Source organism: Dromaius novaehollandiae, chromosome 7 (genome assembly GCF_036370855.1).
Source record: "Dromaius novaehollandiae isolate bDroNov1 chromosome 7, bDroNov1.hap1, whole genome shotgun sequence".
NCBI lineage: Eukaryota > Metazoa > Chordata > Aves > Casuariiformes > Dromaiidae > Dromaius > Dromaius novaehollandiae.
In genome coordinates, this window is record NC_088104.1 from 25,035,021 (window position 1) to 25,055,372 (window position 20,352).

At 36.8% G+C, this 20,352-nt stretch overlaps 1 protein-coding gene across 1 annotated transcript in view; it reads right to left on the minus strand.

The window, feature by feature from the left end:
- The window catches only part of OLA1 (Obg like ATPase 1), a 110,870-nt gene that overhangs the window by 6,670 nt on the left and 83,848 nt on the right, over positions 1–20,352 (minus strand). The window contains exons 8-9 of the mRNA XM_064514974.1: positions 908–1,048; positions 136–232 (exon numbers count right to left, since the gene is read on the minus strand). Coding sequence (XP_064371044.1) covers positions 136–232; positions 908–1,048 — 238 coding nt within the window. The remainder of the gene's footprint in view (positions 1–135; positions 233–907; positions 1,049–20,352) is intronic.

Consider the following 20,352-nt stretch of genomic DNA (forward strand, 5'->3'; position numbering starts at 1 on the left):
AAAGTTATCCTGGACAAAAACCTCATCTGTAATGACTAGCTAACCGCCACCATGACAAACTTCAAAGTCAGTGATATCAATCTGAATTCAATAGTGTGGAACTGGATATAGCTGATGAATAAGTATGAATCTTACCCTGATGGTCCATGCACGCACTTCATCTGGGCCTGCAGTGAAAAAGTATTCTAGTTGGAGTGCCGCATATCCAGCCTTAATGATCTTTGCTAAAGCACTGAAAAAAAAAATGAATCCAATTCATTCAACATATACACAAAACCCAGCTAAATGTCTCAAGTAACCAATTTACATGGAAAAGCAACACATATTTTGAAGACATTGGATCCACTTTCACACATAGCGGTAAACAGCGTAGCCTTTTCTCTGAACTCTCTTCAGAAGAATTACTTTTTTACTGCATCATCATAAAGACAGTATTTTGATTTGTTTGTTCTGCAGGATACAGAAATATGGGATAAATTTAAATTGCCCAATCAGGCAGCACTTTTGGTCTCATGCAATTTTCAGGACCCGAGGTCATCAAACTGTTTGACTGAAATTCAATATTGAAACAATTTATTATAGTTCTTCAAAAAAATTATGGCAAAATTTTCTCCACGATCCTTATTCCCCATGGATGACGAAACAGTTTTGGTGATCATTCCTTCTCAAAAATATACATAACTAATACCTATGTTATAATTAAAACACTGTACAGAGATGACAGATGACAGTTAAAAACTTAATTTAAAATAAATCTTTTCACTCTGTCTCATGGTAAAGAAAGGAGAAGATTCTCTCTTTATAATGGTAATTACTCTGTCATTTATTATTCTATCAGCGCAAGCAATTAAATTACTGCAAGGAAATAGTTGATAATAAAGTGTAGGGAAAATGAATGCTAATTAACCTTTGTGTCATGTTCTCTTCCAGATACTTCTGTTTCTCCTCAGCACTCATATCTTGCAACTTGAGTTCCAAGGCCCCACTAAAAGGAATGACCAAAGCACCCGGGTCGTGCTTGTCCACCCACTCTTTAATTTTTATCAACCTGTAGACAACAAAGGGCACAACATTATCTTGTAGTGCATGCATGGCTGTACCACATTCATTATTATCAAGTAGCACATACATATTCATAAGAATTGCACGGTTTTATGATGCCATCTTTTTGTGTATTGCTTTCCAAGGTCAAGGCATTAACAGGCAGCAATTGCTTCAGGTGTACTCCATTAACATTTCACTGTTTCTTGGTTTCTGTTTGGCATTTAATCTATAAGAAATAGGCATAATTTGAGAAAATCACTAGGTTTTTGGTAGATGTTAAATACTGCAAGCTAAAATGCTAACTGAATAAAACTTTGAGGATCTGTGGACATACATTTTTATGAGACTTCCAAAGGTGGTATTTCTCAAAACGTTTGGTAAAACTGGGGGTCTTCAGTTGTGCCTCTGACTTTCTTTTTTCTTTTTTTTTCTTTTTTTTTTTTTTTTTTTTTAATAAGTGTCTTTCCTCAGCAGCAGGTATTAGCAAATAGAAAAGGACATTATACAAACTCCCAGACAGCAAGCAGCACCCTGGTTTTTGTGGCTACTGATCTCGGAAGATGTCACAAATAATGAATACACTACCACATGTTTCTACTAGTTTCTCTCACCTTTCTATTACCTCCCTTGGGCAATACCTCTAGATATTATACTAGTATTATTTTTAAATAAAGAATCAGATTTTCTGTTTCTCATCTTCAATAACTGGCAGCATCATTAATAGTTTGCTGCACATCTACTACAACTTTTTAGCTAAATGAAACCGCAAAATTCGAGCTACAGATTTATGGTACTAGTTTTTGAATGTTCAATATCCTATAAAAATGTTCAATAAAGTCTTTGCAGCTACAGATGATCTTTAAACAGTCTTTTAAAATAGGTACCACATTCATGACTTTCATATTTATTTAAACACAGGTACCATTTCCATGACTTTCATATTTACTTTAAATTGAAGAGAGACATGCTTCGGATATGCGGAAGGACTGATGGTTCTTCACGGTTATTTACAGGGCACTATTTCTGAACAGGCGTGAAGAGTAAGAATGGCAACTCTGTACGTTCAGCAAGTAAACACACCAAGCACAGGACTAAACTACACTAAGATATAAAGCACAGTATATATACTAAGATACAAAGCACAGACTATAGTGCTTCGGGTGCTGTAGATGTTTCAGACCTGAAGCACCCACCACACAGCATAAGGTTTTATGCTTGCTGAGTTCTTTTTCTTAGTCTTGCTAATCTCCAAGATTTAGACTAAGGTTTTAACTGCTATTATAGTAAAGTGCTTTGAAACTGTGGCTTGCAAACCTTTAAATAATCAATGCAAATGTCACTTCAGAAAAAAAATGAACTGAACCACAAGTTCATCAACACACATTTGTCAAAGAAAATAGCAGGGGATCAGAGCTATTATGAGATTAAGTGCATGGCCCACTGAGTAGGGTTTTAGATGGGACAAAGAATATAAAAGTTCACTCAACAGTTTTCACACGTTTGTTATACAAGGCTGGTCTTCTATCATTTACTTATGTAAATACCCCATCAGTGGATTTCAATCCTCATTATACGAATCTTTTTTCCTCCAGTTATCCAATGAAAATATAGTCTAGTACCCAAGACTGATATTGAAACACTATCGCTTTCCAAAATGTCTGAACTAAAAATCACAAGTAAGGTGCATTTCTGAAATCACATGGGACATTAACAGCTCTTCTAAAACTGACATTTATAGTTAACTAATTTATTTTGGCTAACAAACTGGATATCAAAGTTGACAGCTTATAAATGCTGACCTTCTACATAAAATCTATCTAGAAGTGTATCTTCTATTCGCGACTGTACTTCAACACCTGTGCATGTCTCTTTTTTTTTTTCTTTTTAAAGAAAATATCTAACATTGTGGTTTCCAGACTAATTAAATAGCGTACCAAGTGAAAGAAGGAATGAAACACACAAACTTGAAAAAGTAAAACGAGTACAGAAGTAGTGTCTAAAATTGGATTCGAATCCTGTTTGGTAAATATGGTCATCATAACTGATAAACTAAGAACTACTGTGGAACAACAAGATAAGAAATAATTACTTTGGCTAAAACATCAATTCAGAATAATAATAGTCCTAGACTGTCATTTTAACAGCTTTTCTATTGAGTCCTTAGAGGGATTATTTGCATTCCTCAGGTATTCTATTGTACAATTCAGATGAATAAAGACTTACAAATCATTCCTCTACCGCCAGTGTGAGACTTTGATCCAGTGAATACACCATTGTACCTTAACTATAATTGGCAAAAAACCTGACAGTGTAGAGCATCACAAGCTTAATAACAAAGGAGAATATCTCAAAGTGTTGACAGATGATCTTCATAATGCAGGAGCAGAGCTGGTACATTTTAGCAGTAAATGAGCACTGAGGTCTAAAGGTCTCTGAAGTGACTGACATCAGACCTGCTACAGCCTCACTAAAAGAATAAGGTACTGCATCGCACTCTGTAGAGACAGTCAGGTTCTCTGCCTGAGTGTTTCACTTTTGTGACTTTCAATGTCACAGGAATTACTAAAAAGCACTAAGGAATTCCCCTAATGGTAACCAAAATAAAGAAAACTAATAGAAAAAGTAAATACTCCAATATAAATATGGATATATATACATATAGAAATGAAATGTTATCCAAAGCAAGTGTGGTTAACTGATAATCAATAAAGTAACAGTGCAAATGTGCTTTGCTATTAAAGATATCCAGGTGTGCTTAAAGGAACAAAATCCTCATAAAAAATGGTAACAATTAATGTCTAATCTGTCTTTTTTGAGCACATAATTTTTCCATGGAAATATTTTGCTGTTTGTAAAAGGCAGTGTTAGCACACTTATTCTGGCCTGTGTTAAGATAAGCAAATCCTGGAGTATTTCTCCATTTTTTCCTGCTATATTTGACAATGAATTATGAAGGGCATTCGATTTTTTTAGCTGAAAGAAACAACCAACACTTAAAATCTCAGTTTTTAAAAACACACTGTAATTAACAAATGAAATGTAAAAAATCCAGTGAAACAGGCAGAAGGACCAATGACAATGATTAACCCCTGAAACAAAGTATATTTAACTTCAAAAAAAAAGCATTCAAGATGTAATCACTGCTTGACAAAGTAAACGGAGAACTATGTGAAGACAGTGTACATACTAAAAGCAATTCTCTTTCCTAACTAGGTTTCTAAAAACGCCATTATAAGTAGAGTCAAAAGTAAATTCTGATTATAAAACACACAACAAAAAGAAGAAAGACTTCCTCTAGTAGTACTCAGTAATAACAGAAAGGGATTTCTCAGACCATTTTTGGACATCCAACAATCTTCCTTTATTGAGGCAGTTTGGCTGTTCCCTCCAGGTGATTGAGCAGAGAGCAGTGTACCAATACTAGCTACAGAGGATTCCTTAACTGAAACTTGATTCTATTCACCAAAAATGGACAATAATATCCTTTCTGGAAAAAAAGAATAAAGGCCCAACAGACAGTATGATACCATTCATTTGTGATTGCATGGAATTATGACACTTACTTGAACCTGGGAAAACATACGGGTAAGTGAATAAAATTACTATTTAGATTCCTGTGATACTTGGATATCCTGTGAAATGGATAAAATTAAATCATAAAGAGGCTCTTATTGTCTGCAATAGCCCAAGAGTCACTAGAAAACGTGAATAAAAACTGTGAAAAATGACAGTTTAAAAAAAAAAACCTTCAAATTTTAAAAAAAGAAACACTGTGTAAAAGATTACAGACTGCCATAGCAAGAAAAACAGACATGAATGACATTCAAATGAAAGTGGTACTGAAAACTGACCTGGCAAAACACTAACGGGAATTAAGGTGCTCTCTTCCAAACCTCACACTTACTGTTGGACGGTAGATAAGGAATGGTAAGCGCATTTCAGGATACCTACTATTAACTCAGAAACACTGCAAAGACTTAAATGTTTTCTTGCCACTAGCTACTAGACTCTAAAATTTGCCAAATGTAAGGGCAAATTTAAGGGCGCTCCAGATTTCAAATCTGCATTGGGCTGAGAAGGGAAAAATAAATGAAAGAAGCTGACGACTAAGTCCAGAAGGATCAAGACAGCTACCAGAGGGAACTGCTGACATTAAATCAGGGTACAGAAAAGATCTTCAAAAAAGGTTTAAAAATCAGGGCAGCCACTAATTGAGGGGGCCAATAAGCAAAGAGCAGAAAAAATGGGAGCTGTGGAGATTGGAGAGCCTCCACTTAAAAACTGTGGTGACTCGAGACAAAAGCAACCAAAACCTGCAGATAACCAGAACAGACACAGAAGCTGCAGAACATACATTGGCCAGAAATCAAGATTTGACATGCACAGTTTCACATGACAGTTCCAGACAGAAACAGAGAGATCAGAGGGAAATCAGAAGCAGTGATGGAATTGAGAAGCTGCAGAGGAATTTAAGCTCTGTGGACACCTGCAAGACAAGAGGATCTGAAGAACTGACCCGTAACAAGAAGGGTAATTTATGAGAGTATGCTTTTGTATAAACAAGACCAAAAACGCATCTATCCAACTCATGGAAGAGAAGCAATTGTTTTTCTGTTCTACATTTGAACTAAGAGGTGAAACGGGCAGAAACAAAATGGCATGGAAGGGAAGAAGAGAGTACCAGGTAGTACCACCAGAAGAAAAGAAATAAATGCAGATAATGAGACACTAAAGATCAGGTTAAATGATCAAAACATACAAAAGACTGAAGAAAAAAAGATCTACAGATAAAAGTGAGAACATGAAGTCTTAGAAACTCCAAGATGTTCTTCCCATTGAGAGTTTTAAGCAATTGAGGATTTTTTCTTATTATTCTTTTATTTTTAACAGGATGAACTATACTTACATCACTCCTGACAGCTAATATCTAACTTTTAAAAACTTCCAATGATGGAATTCTACAATTTTCAAAGGCAATGAATGTGTTTACTGCTTCACTCCCCACTGTTGAAAACTTTTCCATGTGTGTAGCCTAAGTCACCTGTATTGCAGTTTAAGTGCATTACTTCAACTGAGTCTATGCACTATGGACAGGGAATACACACTCCCTATCTTTTTTATAACAGCCTTTGACATAGTTTAAGACTTAGGTACTTCTTTCTTTATTTGCCATTTATTTTGAGCTTTCTTCGTAGGCCACGTTATTATTTCTAACTGTATTTAGTTTCTCATCTTCTAGCCATTCTCGGTGCTTTCCTCCAGGCTCTCTCCAATGGGACTAACTGACTGTGGGAGCACACAGTCCCTGAAGCACACCTCAGGACTCCTGCTAACACAGTCTTCCAAGTACTGAAAGAAATTAAAGGATTAATTCACATATTTTTTCAGATGATTCTCCTGTTTATAAAACCCTGTACAGCATTTGCTTTTTGTAACAGCACTGCAACATCATCTTCTGCTCAGTTTATAATTTACTGAGTGACCCTGCACATCAGCTGTTCTTAATGCTGTATCTGCATAGTTGATGATTCCTACATAAAATCCTTCTATTTGAAAGAGCTGCACCCTAACTCTTTTTTCCAAATCATTTCTTCCATTTCCTGAGATGCTCCTAAATTCTAATCTTGTTCTCTGCATACCTGGACATGTCCTAGGTTGGGCTCATCTATGGATTTAACAAGAATGTTCATTAATGGAAACATGTAACAGCATTCGACCAGCAGAGGCTTCCGCAGATCTCATGATGAAATATCCTTCCATCTGGAAAGTGAACCTCCGGTAACTATCCTCTGTGTGCGATCTTCCAACCAATCTTGTGCACTCAATTTACAGTAATTTCCATCTAGCCAGTATTTCCTACCTTGTTTAAGAGAATGCCATAAGGCACTGAAACCTAAAAAGCCTTAATAAAAATCACAATACAAGGTAAGTATGTTTTTCCACTATATGCAAGGACATTTAATTTCTCATGCACACAAAAAAATATTAGTTTGGTCTGACAATTTATTGTTTGCAAATTCTTGTTTGCTATTGTCATTTGGGCTGCTTCTGGGTGATTAGAAAGTTAAATTGTTCCAAAATTTTTCTGAAAATTCAAGGTCAATTCATTGGCTTAAAAATTTCTCGTTTCTTCTTTCCTCTGTGTGCCCTGTTTCCATCTTTGGAAGCCTCACCCATCACACACAAACTATCTAAAGCAATGATAAATTAGACCAAGATTTTTTCTGCCAGGTCCCAAAATGTACCATTAGGTTTACTTGATTTGGTGGGGTGGGAGAGGGGGATCTAATTTATCTAAGCACCTGTACTGCAGGACACAGCTCCCAGGGGATGTCCTTTCTTTCCGGCTTGCTAGCATACACAGACTCCACCAAGATCAGGCCCCGCTGCTCTCAGCACTGTACATACAGGTAATAAGAAACACTCACAGCCTCAGTAAGCTTCATTCCAAGTTCGAATTATCAACAGAGAATGGAAGGGGGAAAATAATGAAACCAATGTATGCACAAAATAGGTCAGCGGCAGAAGTTAAGAATGGGAAACCGAAAGCCCAGGTCCTAATCTGTTACTCCACTGTAATAAAGCAACGTGCTGTAACTCTTACTGTATCTGCCTTTATTAGATCCCTTTCTTCTAGTACTACATGCAGAGAAAGGAAAACTAAACAGGAGAATATTAAAGAATAAAAAGGTATTTCCCCCCCTGCCAGGACACTTTGCTTTTACAAAGGAGAAAGGCTTATAAGACGTATTGGAGTACCTGTTACAGACCTTGGCAATCCCATTCCAAATTATTAGTGACATTCAGGAATTTATTCCTTTTTATTTGCAGTTCCCAGATGGTCAGGAGGAATACAGCAATTCTTAGATTTCAAAAGGCCATTTCCCTCCCCACCCCCCCCACCCCCCCCATCACCTGCAAGTACTTCAAAATAATACTTCAAAATAAAAGCACTACGTCCCAGTCACTGCGGCTGTTCTCCAGCCAGGAGCCTCTTCTCCGTCTTTCAGAATAAGAACTTCCCATGTACTCAGAGCGTCATTTATTCCACCCTTGCCACCTTTTTAAGTTCTTTAATCTTTTGTATCTCCCCAGAGTCTGATGTTGGTATCCCCTTCAGCATCCTGTGCCCCACACCAGTCCCCAAATCCGAATGAACCTCACAAGAGACAAACATGAGGAACCGATGTCACACATCAGATGTCACTTTTATCTCAATACATATTGGCTTGAGGCTTAAAATATGAAGTGAAATAGCCCTTCGAATTCTTTACCACAACATTTTCGGGCACTCACTATACATCCTGTGACCTCAGGAATCCTATGACAAGTATTTCATCCCACCGGATCTGGATTTCACACTTTTTAACTTAATTGTAATTTCAACTCATATTGTATTAAGAAAAGAAGAACAGAAGTTCCTGATCTACACTGTCATTTGCCATTTATTTTGGATGTTTTTATAACCTCCCTTAACATTCTCCCTTCCAGTGTAAGTAATCCCGGGCTGCCTGCCTCGTGTGTCAAAGCGAGTTTTTCCAGGCCCTTGATCTCTATCACTGCCCTTATCTAAATCCCTTCAAAATCTGCAAAAGCCTTTGTTAGATGGGGTGACCAGTCTTGCACCATGTTGCATCCCAGGTGCTAAAGAAACATTATCATAATCTGAACATGTGATTCCCATCCCATCCCTTGTCCATCCAGATGTTACATTTGCTCTCCTGTTACCAGGTGCACACGGAGCAGACGTCTTACCAGAACTGGCAGCCATACTCAAGCCATTCACCAAAAAACAAGCTACAGAAAAGCAGTTTTGGAAGGGAGACAGAATCCCCCCCTCTTTTTTTTAAACCCGGACCAGTTCCCTGGCCCACACCTCTCCACAACTGGTTGTGCCAATATAACTGAAGGATGGTGCAGGAACAGCTGACGACTGTTCACAACAGGAGCGGCACAAGCTAGCCTGCCACCCAAAAGAGAGCAAAGCTGGGTAACCAAGTTCAGTCAGGAATTTCAGTGTTTACTGGTGAAGAATGCTTGCATACGGCATGATTCCTGGGTCAAAATCAGCCTGCGTAAGATCACTTTAAAAACAGACTCCTCAAGGCAGCAAATAACACTAGCTCACAGGAAAAAAAGGAACGCTGCTGAAAATTCATACGAAAGCACTTCATGCCCTCAATATATAACTGTTAATAAACTGAATGATACAGTACAATATGATAACAGTATACAGTTCTCAGTTTGTCTGCTCTAGATGAATTACCTGAAGATATCCACGATTTAGTGGTAAAAAATATGTAAGGATAAACCCTTCGCTGACAATCTTCTACTATGATCACTTTTCAAATATTTTTCATATACAAATTTGGCTTAACTAGCATGAAACTTATTTAGCTGGTTTGCAAGATGCTGGAAGTTTGAAAGAAATTGTATCAGAGAACAGGGTATTAACCAAAAAAACGAAAACATAACAACTAAAAATACTTTTATAACTCAGAAAGCTTAAGCCTGCATAACAGAAAAATCAAATTGAGGACTTGCAACTAAGTTTAAATTCGAAAATAACAAGACAGTAGAAAGTCAGCAAGGAAAAGAAATAAAATAATCCAGGATGACTTCTTCTGACGATACACATAAAGTTCTTGGTAAGAAAAGCTTTTCCGCGCCATATACAACAAATTCTATCCAACAAAAGGTGAATCAAGGTGAGGAGCATAATTCATGAAGAATAAAGATCTTGAAATCCATATAAAGGACATCTCATTCTGATCGAATTTCCAAGACTCCAGTATTATTTCTTTATCCAAATTGTAGTCCTGATTAAAATGATCAAAAACAATCATGTCTCAAACAGTAATGAAAACAGGACTACAGTGCTGCTGTTGCACTTGATGGTATGTGAAGGGCTTATGGTCTCTAGTTCTGTTTGGCCTGCCAATTCTGAAAATTATTTTTTTCTTAATTAAAAAAAAAAAAACATAGTTGTTGCTGTCAGCAAGGATCAAGAATAGACAGGACTGAGCTACTAATGAAACTGTTTAACCACACAGCCTACAACAAACCGTGCACAATGTGCCACAGTTACAGGCAGAATGGGCTCCATTTGTAGCAGATGTATTTTGGATGGAAAAGAAGCACCTGGAAATGCACACCACTTCCTTCTTTCTGCTACCATTTATAAAGCAAGAACTTTCACAAGGTTATCTTAAAAATTATAACAAAGTAATTTAACAAATGTTCAGTTATAAATTATAACAGAAGGAGTGAATTTCAGTCACATAAATCTTATATGTGCAAAATGATGATGATGATTGATGTACTACTTAAGATCAGTAGAAAGAATCCCTATTCCATAGTCAGGTTTATATTATGGCACGATAACTTTAACTCTTGTCTCTTGACAGGGCTTCTTAAGTTGCTTAGCAAATTGTATTCTTAAGGGTCCCTTGGAAAAAAAATAAGGATAATTTATACGAAGGCAATTATAGCAAACAATCTCAAGCCCATAAAAAGGAATTATAATCCATGTATGAACAGAATACTTGATCAAAAGAACATGTCTTGCCCTAACAGAGAAACTTTACATGAAAGGCATGATGAACAACAGCAGCTTAAATAAATATCCCCGAGATGCCTTGATTCTTCCATGCACTGGGTGTATGCGTGTGTACGTGTGTGCATGCGCGTGCGCGAGCACATGTGCACATGAGTATACAAATATAATGCCATACTCCCAAACAAAAAATACGGTCTACATAAAACTCCACTGTAATGAAATAAATATATTGTGACAACACTTGAAATAAGACACTATACTTAAAGAGCAATTAGGAATATATTCCACTAGTGCTAATTAAAAACTTGCAATGAGTAACACAAATGCAGACTGCGACATGTGTTAGCTATAGTTTTCACTAATGTAGCTTATCAATTTAATGAAGTCTAAACAGATTGGGTCAGAATATTCCCCCAAATCTCTGAATGAAATTTCTTCTTCTGCTCACACGTGATAGAAGGAGATACCTTCCCCACCTCTCCAAAATTCATCTTCATGAGCTTCTCCACACCAAAGAATTCTCTCAGATGCTCTCTTCCCCCACCACGAGTTGATAAAAACTATGCAAGTGTTAGAACTGCAAGAGTGAAACATCACCCAACAGGAACATTACATTTAAAATAATAAAAACAGGGTTCTTTTTGTTTTTTTCCCCCTCACCTTCGCTGTGTACTAGGTCCACACTTTGTGGTCACATGATCCTACAAGCCACATTTTAAGAAACAAACTGCTATAATGACTAGTAATAAAAAAATCACAGAAGCCAGAAATATCATAGTAAGTTTTTTTCTGAAGAAAAGATCAAACTTGTTATTAGACTGAAGTACCCTACTCAATAAAGCAGAAATTAACTTTGATATTATACAGAAGAACAGTATCTAAGCTCTCAATACAATGATGAAAGAATTTAGTTAAATGCTTAATATTTAAGCAACAGCAACTCAAAGAATACAATGCTTAATCTCAGACACCTGATTTAGATGCCTAATCTCACTCTATATACTTAATGAAGCAGGAGGCTCCTCCAACTGCAATTCAGAGCACTTAAATTAGGGCTCCTGTTCTGACCTTCTCCTTAAAGTATCTTCTCTCTCCCTTTTTCAGGGGCTGCTTTAGAAATGAACCCCTGACCTAAGTGCCTAAGTTGCATATGTAAAATTATGTGGTGTGCCCTAGTCTTACCCATGCTGATACATTTCCCTGAAATACTGTATAATAAATAAAGCAACATACACTGTGCTGTTAGGAGAATATCACCATGCCCAAGTAAAGCACTAAATGAGTTTAGGATTTTCACAGTGTGCACAGATGCCTGGTATGAAGTGCACTGCACTAATTTGAAAAGTTGTCATAAAAATGTTCTCTTCTAAGGACACAGTCTGTTTACTTCTCTAAATCACATGATGAAAAGAAAAGTAAAAATATTTGAACCATCTATTAAAATATACTTGTCCAAGGGGAACACTGACTGATTTTTCAGAAGTAGGATTTAAGAAAGTATATGGATCACTGTCTGAAATAATGCTCTGTTTAGCTGAAGGACTATAAGGGCTCTAAGATACATGAAATTTTTTATGGCTGAAAATGGAGTGACAAGTTTCTGTTACAAATAAACACTCTCACTCTGCAGGTGGGTGTGTACAAACATTTTTATTTTGCAAACACAAACCTAACTTCATTTTGTTATAAAGACATCAGTTTTACCCATCTTCTTTTTCTTATTGATTAAGGAATTAAGACGCATTCAATGCCCCCCCCGCACTACCACCATTTTAACAACAAAGAAAATTTGACTGCAAACAACTTCTACCTCTGTGCTACAGCTCTTCTGTGGTCTGTTTTGCCACTACAAATACTAGTACTAATAAAACAACAGAATCAAAAGGCCAAATCTAAAATGTAAGCCCGTGGCTCTGAGGCCATTTTTCAGCAGAAAATCAGGAACATAAGCCCAAAACCACACTAATTCATGTACAGTCTCTTCTGACTAACAAAGAAAAGGCTCCGTGTGTGGAGGCATACATGATAGTTGTCAACATAAATGAAAATGTTCATGAATAAAAAACAGGCTGTATAAAGAGCTAATTATAATATTACTATCAATTGCTAGCTTGCACTTGCAAATCTTTCATATCATATAAATGCATTGTTTTTGACATTTCTCTGTAGCTAAACATCACATCATTTCACTTTCTCAAAGTAGTTCAGATATGCATGGGATATACCATAAGGAATGTGAGCTGAACTACAGTTACACTGAAAAAGAAAACCTATGACATGAACATGCATTTTCATTAAAAAATAACTTAAAACATTAATACATTGCCACCTCAAAGAAATTCTAGACTTTTAATTGTCTATATAAACTGATTTCTATTTTTTGCACATTCATCTCTTCCATTACAGCTGTTGAAAACACTGCATCCAATCATGCAATCGGACTAAAATAATATGTACGCCCAAAGTGATAGTGAAGTCATGCATTATTCCAGTTGCATCCAGATGTTTGTCTACCATTAAAAACACTAACATTATTTGCTAAAAACAATCATTTATGATTTTAGCACAGGAGTTACAAGAAAAGATTTCAATAATCTATTAAAATCAATTTCCATTTTATTGTTCAAATGGATTTTTCTTCTATTTTAGAAGTGCCATTTCTGTAAAGAAATTAAGTTTAGAAAGGTCTGCTCAACAGGCTCTGGTAAGCTATAAATGGTTAAAAGCAGACCTAGCCCAATGAAAAATACTACAAAATTATAGTGATAAATTATTCTGGGACACGATAATCTACCCATTTCTCCACTAAAAAGTCACTTAATCCACAGATACAATGCTATTTTAGACTCAGTTTGGTTGAGCAATGCCACCATCATAGAAGAACTGATCACAGAAATCACCTGTGGGAAACACAGGTAATTTGGCTTAAAGGAAAAAATAAAGTATGCCCTGATCATTTTATTCCCTCTCACTGATATGATGTGATTTTCTACACAGGAGAAATACATCTATAATGTATTTGATATGGTGCTGTGTGAGAAACCATTCAGCTGGAGAAGAGGTGGATTAGTATAGATTATGTGCTGAGTAATGCACTGGATGTGCTGATGGGAGAACAAATCAGTGCTTAAGAACATTAATTATTAATGAAGTTTCTCAAGGATCAGATTTTGAACCAAACTTGTTTAATATCTGCATCCATGACCATGACACAAACATTAGTTGCATCCAAAGTTTACTTTTGATACAAGGCCAGGAGATGTTTTCCTCAACGAAAATCATCTTATCAACTGGAAATGACAAAAAAGAAGAATCATCATGATGCATTAATCTTCTACAGGCCAGCTCTAAGCCACCAAGACAATACAACATGGAAAAGACAAATGTAATTACAGATTCCATAGAAAATGCTTCCTTTTTTGTAACAGGATGCATTATGTCTGCATACAAGGTATTCCTGAAAACCTTCATGTGGAATACTACGTGCAGCTGTGATCAGCTAAATTCACAAAAAGATGACCTCTTTTCAGAACAGGTTTAAGATTATCAGACATGGGAGCCTCATATCAACAACAGACAGACAGAGAGACAGAAAGAGAGAGAAAAAATTGATAATGCTTAGTTTAAATAAGTACTGGAGGTAAACACTAATTAGGTGAAATGCTATTTAATCTACAGAACAAAGCTGCATGAGAACGAATGAAATAAGCTAACCATAGAAAAATATTGGCTGGAAATTAGTGGACTGTTTTCAAACTAGGACAGCAGTGAGGTTCTGTGAACAGCCTCCAAAAAACTGAGTGCAAAGCTATCAACCATTGTTAAAAAGAAAATTAATTTATGAAAGTTATTACACAGTGTAGCTGCCAACAATAACTGGTTCTATAGTGAATGCAGAGGAGGGACTACAGTAATTCAGGGGTTACCATATAGTTACAAGGAAGCAGCAAGCTTTGTAAATTCAGAAATATGTAATGACTATGCAGAAATGCAAAAGGGGGACACAGATCTCAATCGCAGACAAATCACGTTCCTAGTGCTTCTGTAAAAAACAGTGCCTCCACTGAGGGAAAGGCCTGCAGAACGCAAACACCCCTTTGGCGGGAGCTGATGAGCAGGAGCACGCTGGCAGACTGAAGGGCATGCCCACCGTCCTGACCCACCACACAACACGGTGCTATCTGCTGTCCAGCGCAACATCACTGTAAAGCAGGGATCACTGTGGTAGGAAGGTGTAAGGGAAAAAAGATTCAAGCTCTTGGAAGAATGGACTTCATGAGTTTTGCTAATCCAACAGAAAATGTAATAAAAGATAAAAGTAGCCCATAATACTCTTGGACCATGTATATGTAGGGGCAGAGCCCTTTACTACCACTCATAATGACAAGGCAGAAAAGTTGGCTACAGTAATCACAACATAGTTAGATCATAAGTAATTTCAAAATTAGGGCAAGGCACCAATTTTGAAAAATAGCACTAGTAAGAACACATATAGTCTCAACCTACAGTCCCAACCAAGAGTCCCTCTCTGGACTTGCTATCCTAGTTGGTCAGATGGTAGGAAAATGAACAACAAGATTACTAAAAAAACATGATTACTAAAAAAAAGTGCAAAAAACTTAATGAAAGTTACTTGCCTGGCACCACAAACAGAACTCAAAAGGAGACAAAAGTAAAATCCTGTCCTCCACCACCTAGTCTGCAAGCAACGAAACTGTCTTTCCCACAAGAATGGCTATTCTTCATCGTCCTCCAGCTCCACATCAGTGCAAGTCCTGCTCCAGAGGAACTGAATCCTAGCGATAAAAGTCTCCTCTCCTATGCAACCTATTGCATGCTCAAGAGCAATCTTTCCTTCGCACTGAACTAGACAAAATCCCATGGCAGAGAAAGGGAAAGGGCACTATTTGATCCAGGCATGCTTTGCTACATCTTTGGGACAAGAAATGGATTATGGGATGCATTGACAACCTTCACTCTGACATTTTCCGACTCTGACATGTTTCTCTTTACAACTCTGACAACTGTAAGATACCCAACATAGCTGTATATAACTTCCAATGTCTAAACAAGCAACCAATGAACATACTAAATTTCATACTGAACGTGCTTATTATGTATTCATTACATCAAACTATCACATTTGACCTAATGGAGCTATAAACTGTATTAGGCCCTCTATGGACTAAAAGCTGGGAAGGGATACACTATTCTGCTATAAGATCTCACAGATTCTTACTAAAAACAGAGAAAAGACAAGACTCAGAAGTTCTGAATTTCATGCCAAGCTTTGTAGGAAGGAGAAAAATCTAGACAGTAGAGTCTTTCCTGACCTTTATTCCTTAGATACAGCCATTTTCCCATCCAACAGTTTTCCTCCATGTTCTGTTGCTCGCTCTCATTTCTTTGCCCAGTGTCATTCTCTAGTCTTCAAAGCTTTCCATCCTAGTCCAACAGCTTTTTAGCAAGACACTTCCAGTCATCCCTCCCTGACCCCCTCCTCAAGCTTACCCCTCTTCACCCAATTTGCACCTCTCTCCTACTCTGCCTTTCAGTCACTCCCACACTTCTATGTCCTTTCATCTTGTTTGCAGCGTTACCAGTCCTTGTTCCCGGCCAACCCATCTCCTCGTCTCGATTTCCTTCATTCCTCAACATAGAGGTATATTTGGATTACAGACACTTCAAATTTCCTGGTAGGTCTACTCAATTCTTACGTTTAGTAAATATACAGTTTCAAAGTAAAGAAAAACTCCGTAGCTACTGTGTGTCTCACAATATCTACCACTACAATTTTTCACATTTTATTTAAAAAATAAACCATGTAAGTACTGAAATTTTAAAATTTGTGTTCTGCACAAATGCAATATATTTTAACAGCTTTCCCATTAAGAAATATTTAATACAAATCCTTCAGTGGGGTCTACAAAAGCACAGAACACACAGTTGAATTTCTGCTCTCTCCATTTATCAAATTCAACCTTCTTTTATGTCTCTTTATGACATTCTCTTGATGACATGAAGCTAAATACAGCTAACTGAAACATGGTAAAATTAACAAACATTGCATCTTTCCTAGAAACAAATTTCTCTCAGGAAAAAATAAGTCGCTGTTCATAGTTTCTCTACTGTGTTCATACAGCTGTTGCATGGTGCGCTTTGACACGTACCTGTGGAACACCTGAAAAGAGAAGCCAAGAGTGCTGGAGACTTAATATGACATTCTGGTCATACCTGAACATACCCTTATTTGGGCGGGGATTTTTTTTGTTTTCTTTTTTGTTTTCTTTTTGTTTTTTTGCTATTTACCATGTAGAAACTTCAACCATCCATTACACAGCAATCAGAAAGATAGATACTACATTTCAAAACCTTTTAATGAAAATAATGCAAAGCATGAAACTTCACAGTGATGAGATGCCTAAAACAGAAGTACTTCCCTAGCTCTACAGCAATTATAAAACATCATGTAGCTATCCTTTATGGGAAAAGTGTTTATTGAATTTGTGCAAGATTTGTATGCTGTAATTTTCAAAAAGCGCCGCAATACAAATGCATTCCATTCATTCAAAAGCAACTCAAATTCAGTACCATAGAAACTGAAGGTACAGTTCAGTGTAATGATTCATAGTTTCTCTAATAGAAAGATTCAGCAGTTTTCAATCGAGACCTTTATTCCCTCTCTGAATAAATGATGCCTGAAATTTTTATTCTTGTTCTAATGGAATTTCAATGGCCTTCACTGCAAATCTACTGGAAATTTTCGCATATTAAGTGGAAAAAATTAAATGATGTTAACCACATTTTAATGTGATTAAGGCTGACAGGGTCATTATTTCTGCTAATCACTCAGTTTAAAAAGCTCAAACAAAACTTTGTAACAGTCAATTTTTTTTTCATTTTTCCGTATGTCTACTGTAGTTGAGAATTAAAGCCACCGCAGAATATGAAACAGTGTATACCATGAAAAAGACTTATCAAGTGTTTTCTGCAATTGGTACATGGATTTCATTATAATTAATCTCAAGATAAAAAAGGGGGGGAGAATCAATCTTACAGGATGCATGTCCCTTTACTCCCCTTGTTTTCCCCAGGCAAAAGAAACAAACAGGACAAGAGATTATATACTGTGGGTACTTTTCTTGTAGCTCCTATTTGCTACTAAGACAGAGAAAATATTTCTGCATATCTTTACTATGATTCAAAATGTGTGTTATTATTCAAAGCCATCTTCCAGAAAGTGTCTCCTGAGCTCTGCAGTACAGAGTGCTGTTTGTTACCATTCAGGCCAGTAGAACCTGGAAAATGGGCAGAAGAAAGTGGAAAACTGAGGGTGGGCATAGCATAGGCAAGCGGCAGTGGTGAAGAGCAAACAGTATACAGTTTTCAGAGTGTCTTGTAATTTTCTTTGGTGGGCAATCAATGCTGGAACACAAAACCAGGGAAACTGCCACGAGCGTAACTGGTTCAGCTGGACAGCCACAGCCTTAGAGCCAACGCCGAGTGCTCTTGCCCAAACATCCATCAGCTGCATGAACAGCGAGTCGTGATGGAGCAACTCTAAGATAAATAAAGGAACACAGAAGCCTTGAGAGCGACTGAAGACAGCAGAGGGATTTAAATTGGAAAACAGATGTGTCTGCCTTGTTAGCACTACCAAAGGAGGGGATGTGGTTCCTCAGGGTTATTTTTTGTTTGCTTCTGGGTAGGAGGGGGCTGTTTGGCTTGGGTTTTTTACAGGATCAATATTATCTATAAAGACCACTACTGTAATTAACTGCTTATTGCCTGCTTAATAAATAATTCTGCTCTCTGTAGATCCTCATTCTTGGAGAAATTTTATGTCTTATGTCAACAGAAAGCCCCCCAAAACTAATTTGCTGCAGCCACGTTATCTCTCTGCTCATAAAATCAAAACATACTGATTAGGGAAGAGGAAAAAAAAAAAAAAAAAAGAAAGAGGAAGGAAAGCATTTTAGCATCCAAACTCATTTTACTATGTAAGTAACTGTGGTTATACTTGAGTTACTTTAGAAGAGAATGGAAAGTTCAAAAAGACTGATTCAGGTTGATCATTTCCATCTGCTTGAATAGATACCTTTCAACCTTACTGAATGACTAAAAATAAAAACTTTCTGTATTACAGCAGCTTCTTCAATTACAAATACTATTTTAGACAATAGTAAATGAGATCCTAATAGTAACACTAAATAACAAATAGTAAAGGAACAGCAAATGAGATTCCTAATCTACAGGTACGTGAAACTTACCTGAAGTGTTTTATTTCCTTCCCATTCCTTGGCAAAGTGCTCAATCACACATACAGAGATTTTGCAATCTACTTCATGATTACAACAAAAAATGCTAAGATAAAACACAGTAATTAACCATACAATAATTTAGCTCTACCTTCATATGTATCATGTATTCCTATCTCTCTATTTCAATGCCCAGAACCACTTTTTTTTTTTTGTAAAGAACATTTACTTCCTGCCTGAATACTTTCTATAACAACAACAACAAAAAAGTCAAACGACATTATATCATTTATAATTGGGGAACAAATATGTTAATATCAAGATCATATCACAGACGTTCTCAGAAAGAAGCATTATTGGTATTGTTGAACTTTCTGGTTTGCGTGTGATGCCATGCACTAGTGCATCAACTAATAACCTCGCAGAATTCTTGTGCTCATCTAAGAAGAGACCCTGCTGAATGTCCTAATGCATCTTATTGTGAATCTTCAGCAAATAAAACTTCATGTATGAGCTCATGATGTGCTTTGCTGCTGGAAAGTCACAGACTCTGTGGGAAGCTTTTTATCTTCCCAGCAGTCAGTTCTCTGAGAACATCAGTGCAGCTACTGTAGTTACCTGTAGATTACTTGTATTTTCTCACATCTGTGTCCAGCAATCTAAACCATGATGATAAAGGGTCATTAGGTTTTGAGTGAGGAAGGGGATGGACTAGACAATTTGCTCTGATAAGCTCCTTGTTGTGAGCTCCAGTTTAGAATGTGAAATGCAGGCTATGCACACTCTAAACTCAAACAAAAAACAGCATACTCAGAATGCCAATTAAAAATCAAGCTCGTAATGCCTTAAACTACTCAAATACATCTTATCCTAAAGTTTTGCAATTAATAATATTACAGTAAAATAATTCTGTCATGGTAAAAAAGGACATCAGCTGTCTATTAGCCACAAAAGAATTCAGGTACAATTACTAAGATAACTGCTGTTTGGAGCACAGCAAAGCAATTTCCCACAGTGGGACTTACAGTTCAATTTACCAGTTGGGCAAATATTTTGTGCTCTGTAGTGGTCTAGAGAGTTAAGTTACCTGTAACATTTGAGCAGTGTTATACTTGGAGAAAACTTTCTTCAGCCCAAACAGGTGTTTTAGCTTTATCTGTTCCCAAGAATACATATTTTCTCCAACTCAGTTCTAAGAACTACTTTAAGGCTTTTCAATTAACACGAAATGCAAATTTGTGAAAGAGACAATAGTTCTTTTTTCCCATTCCAAGCTCTTCACAACAAGGTCTTTTAAGCTGTCGACTATCTGGAGAGGATTGAGAATAAGCACAATATCACCTATAAAATTATGTCAGCCCTCAAGTACACTTGATGAGGTAATAGGCTATTTTTCCTTAGAGGGTGTTCTTAATTCAGTAAAATAATAAAAATATGATCATTTGAGTTAGACAATACTGTTACAAACAGAGAGGCAAATAAATGGAGGAA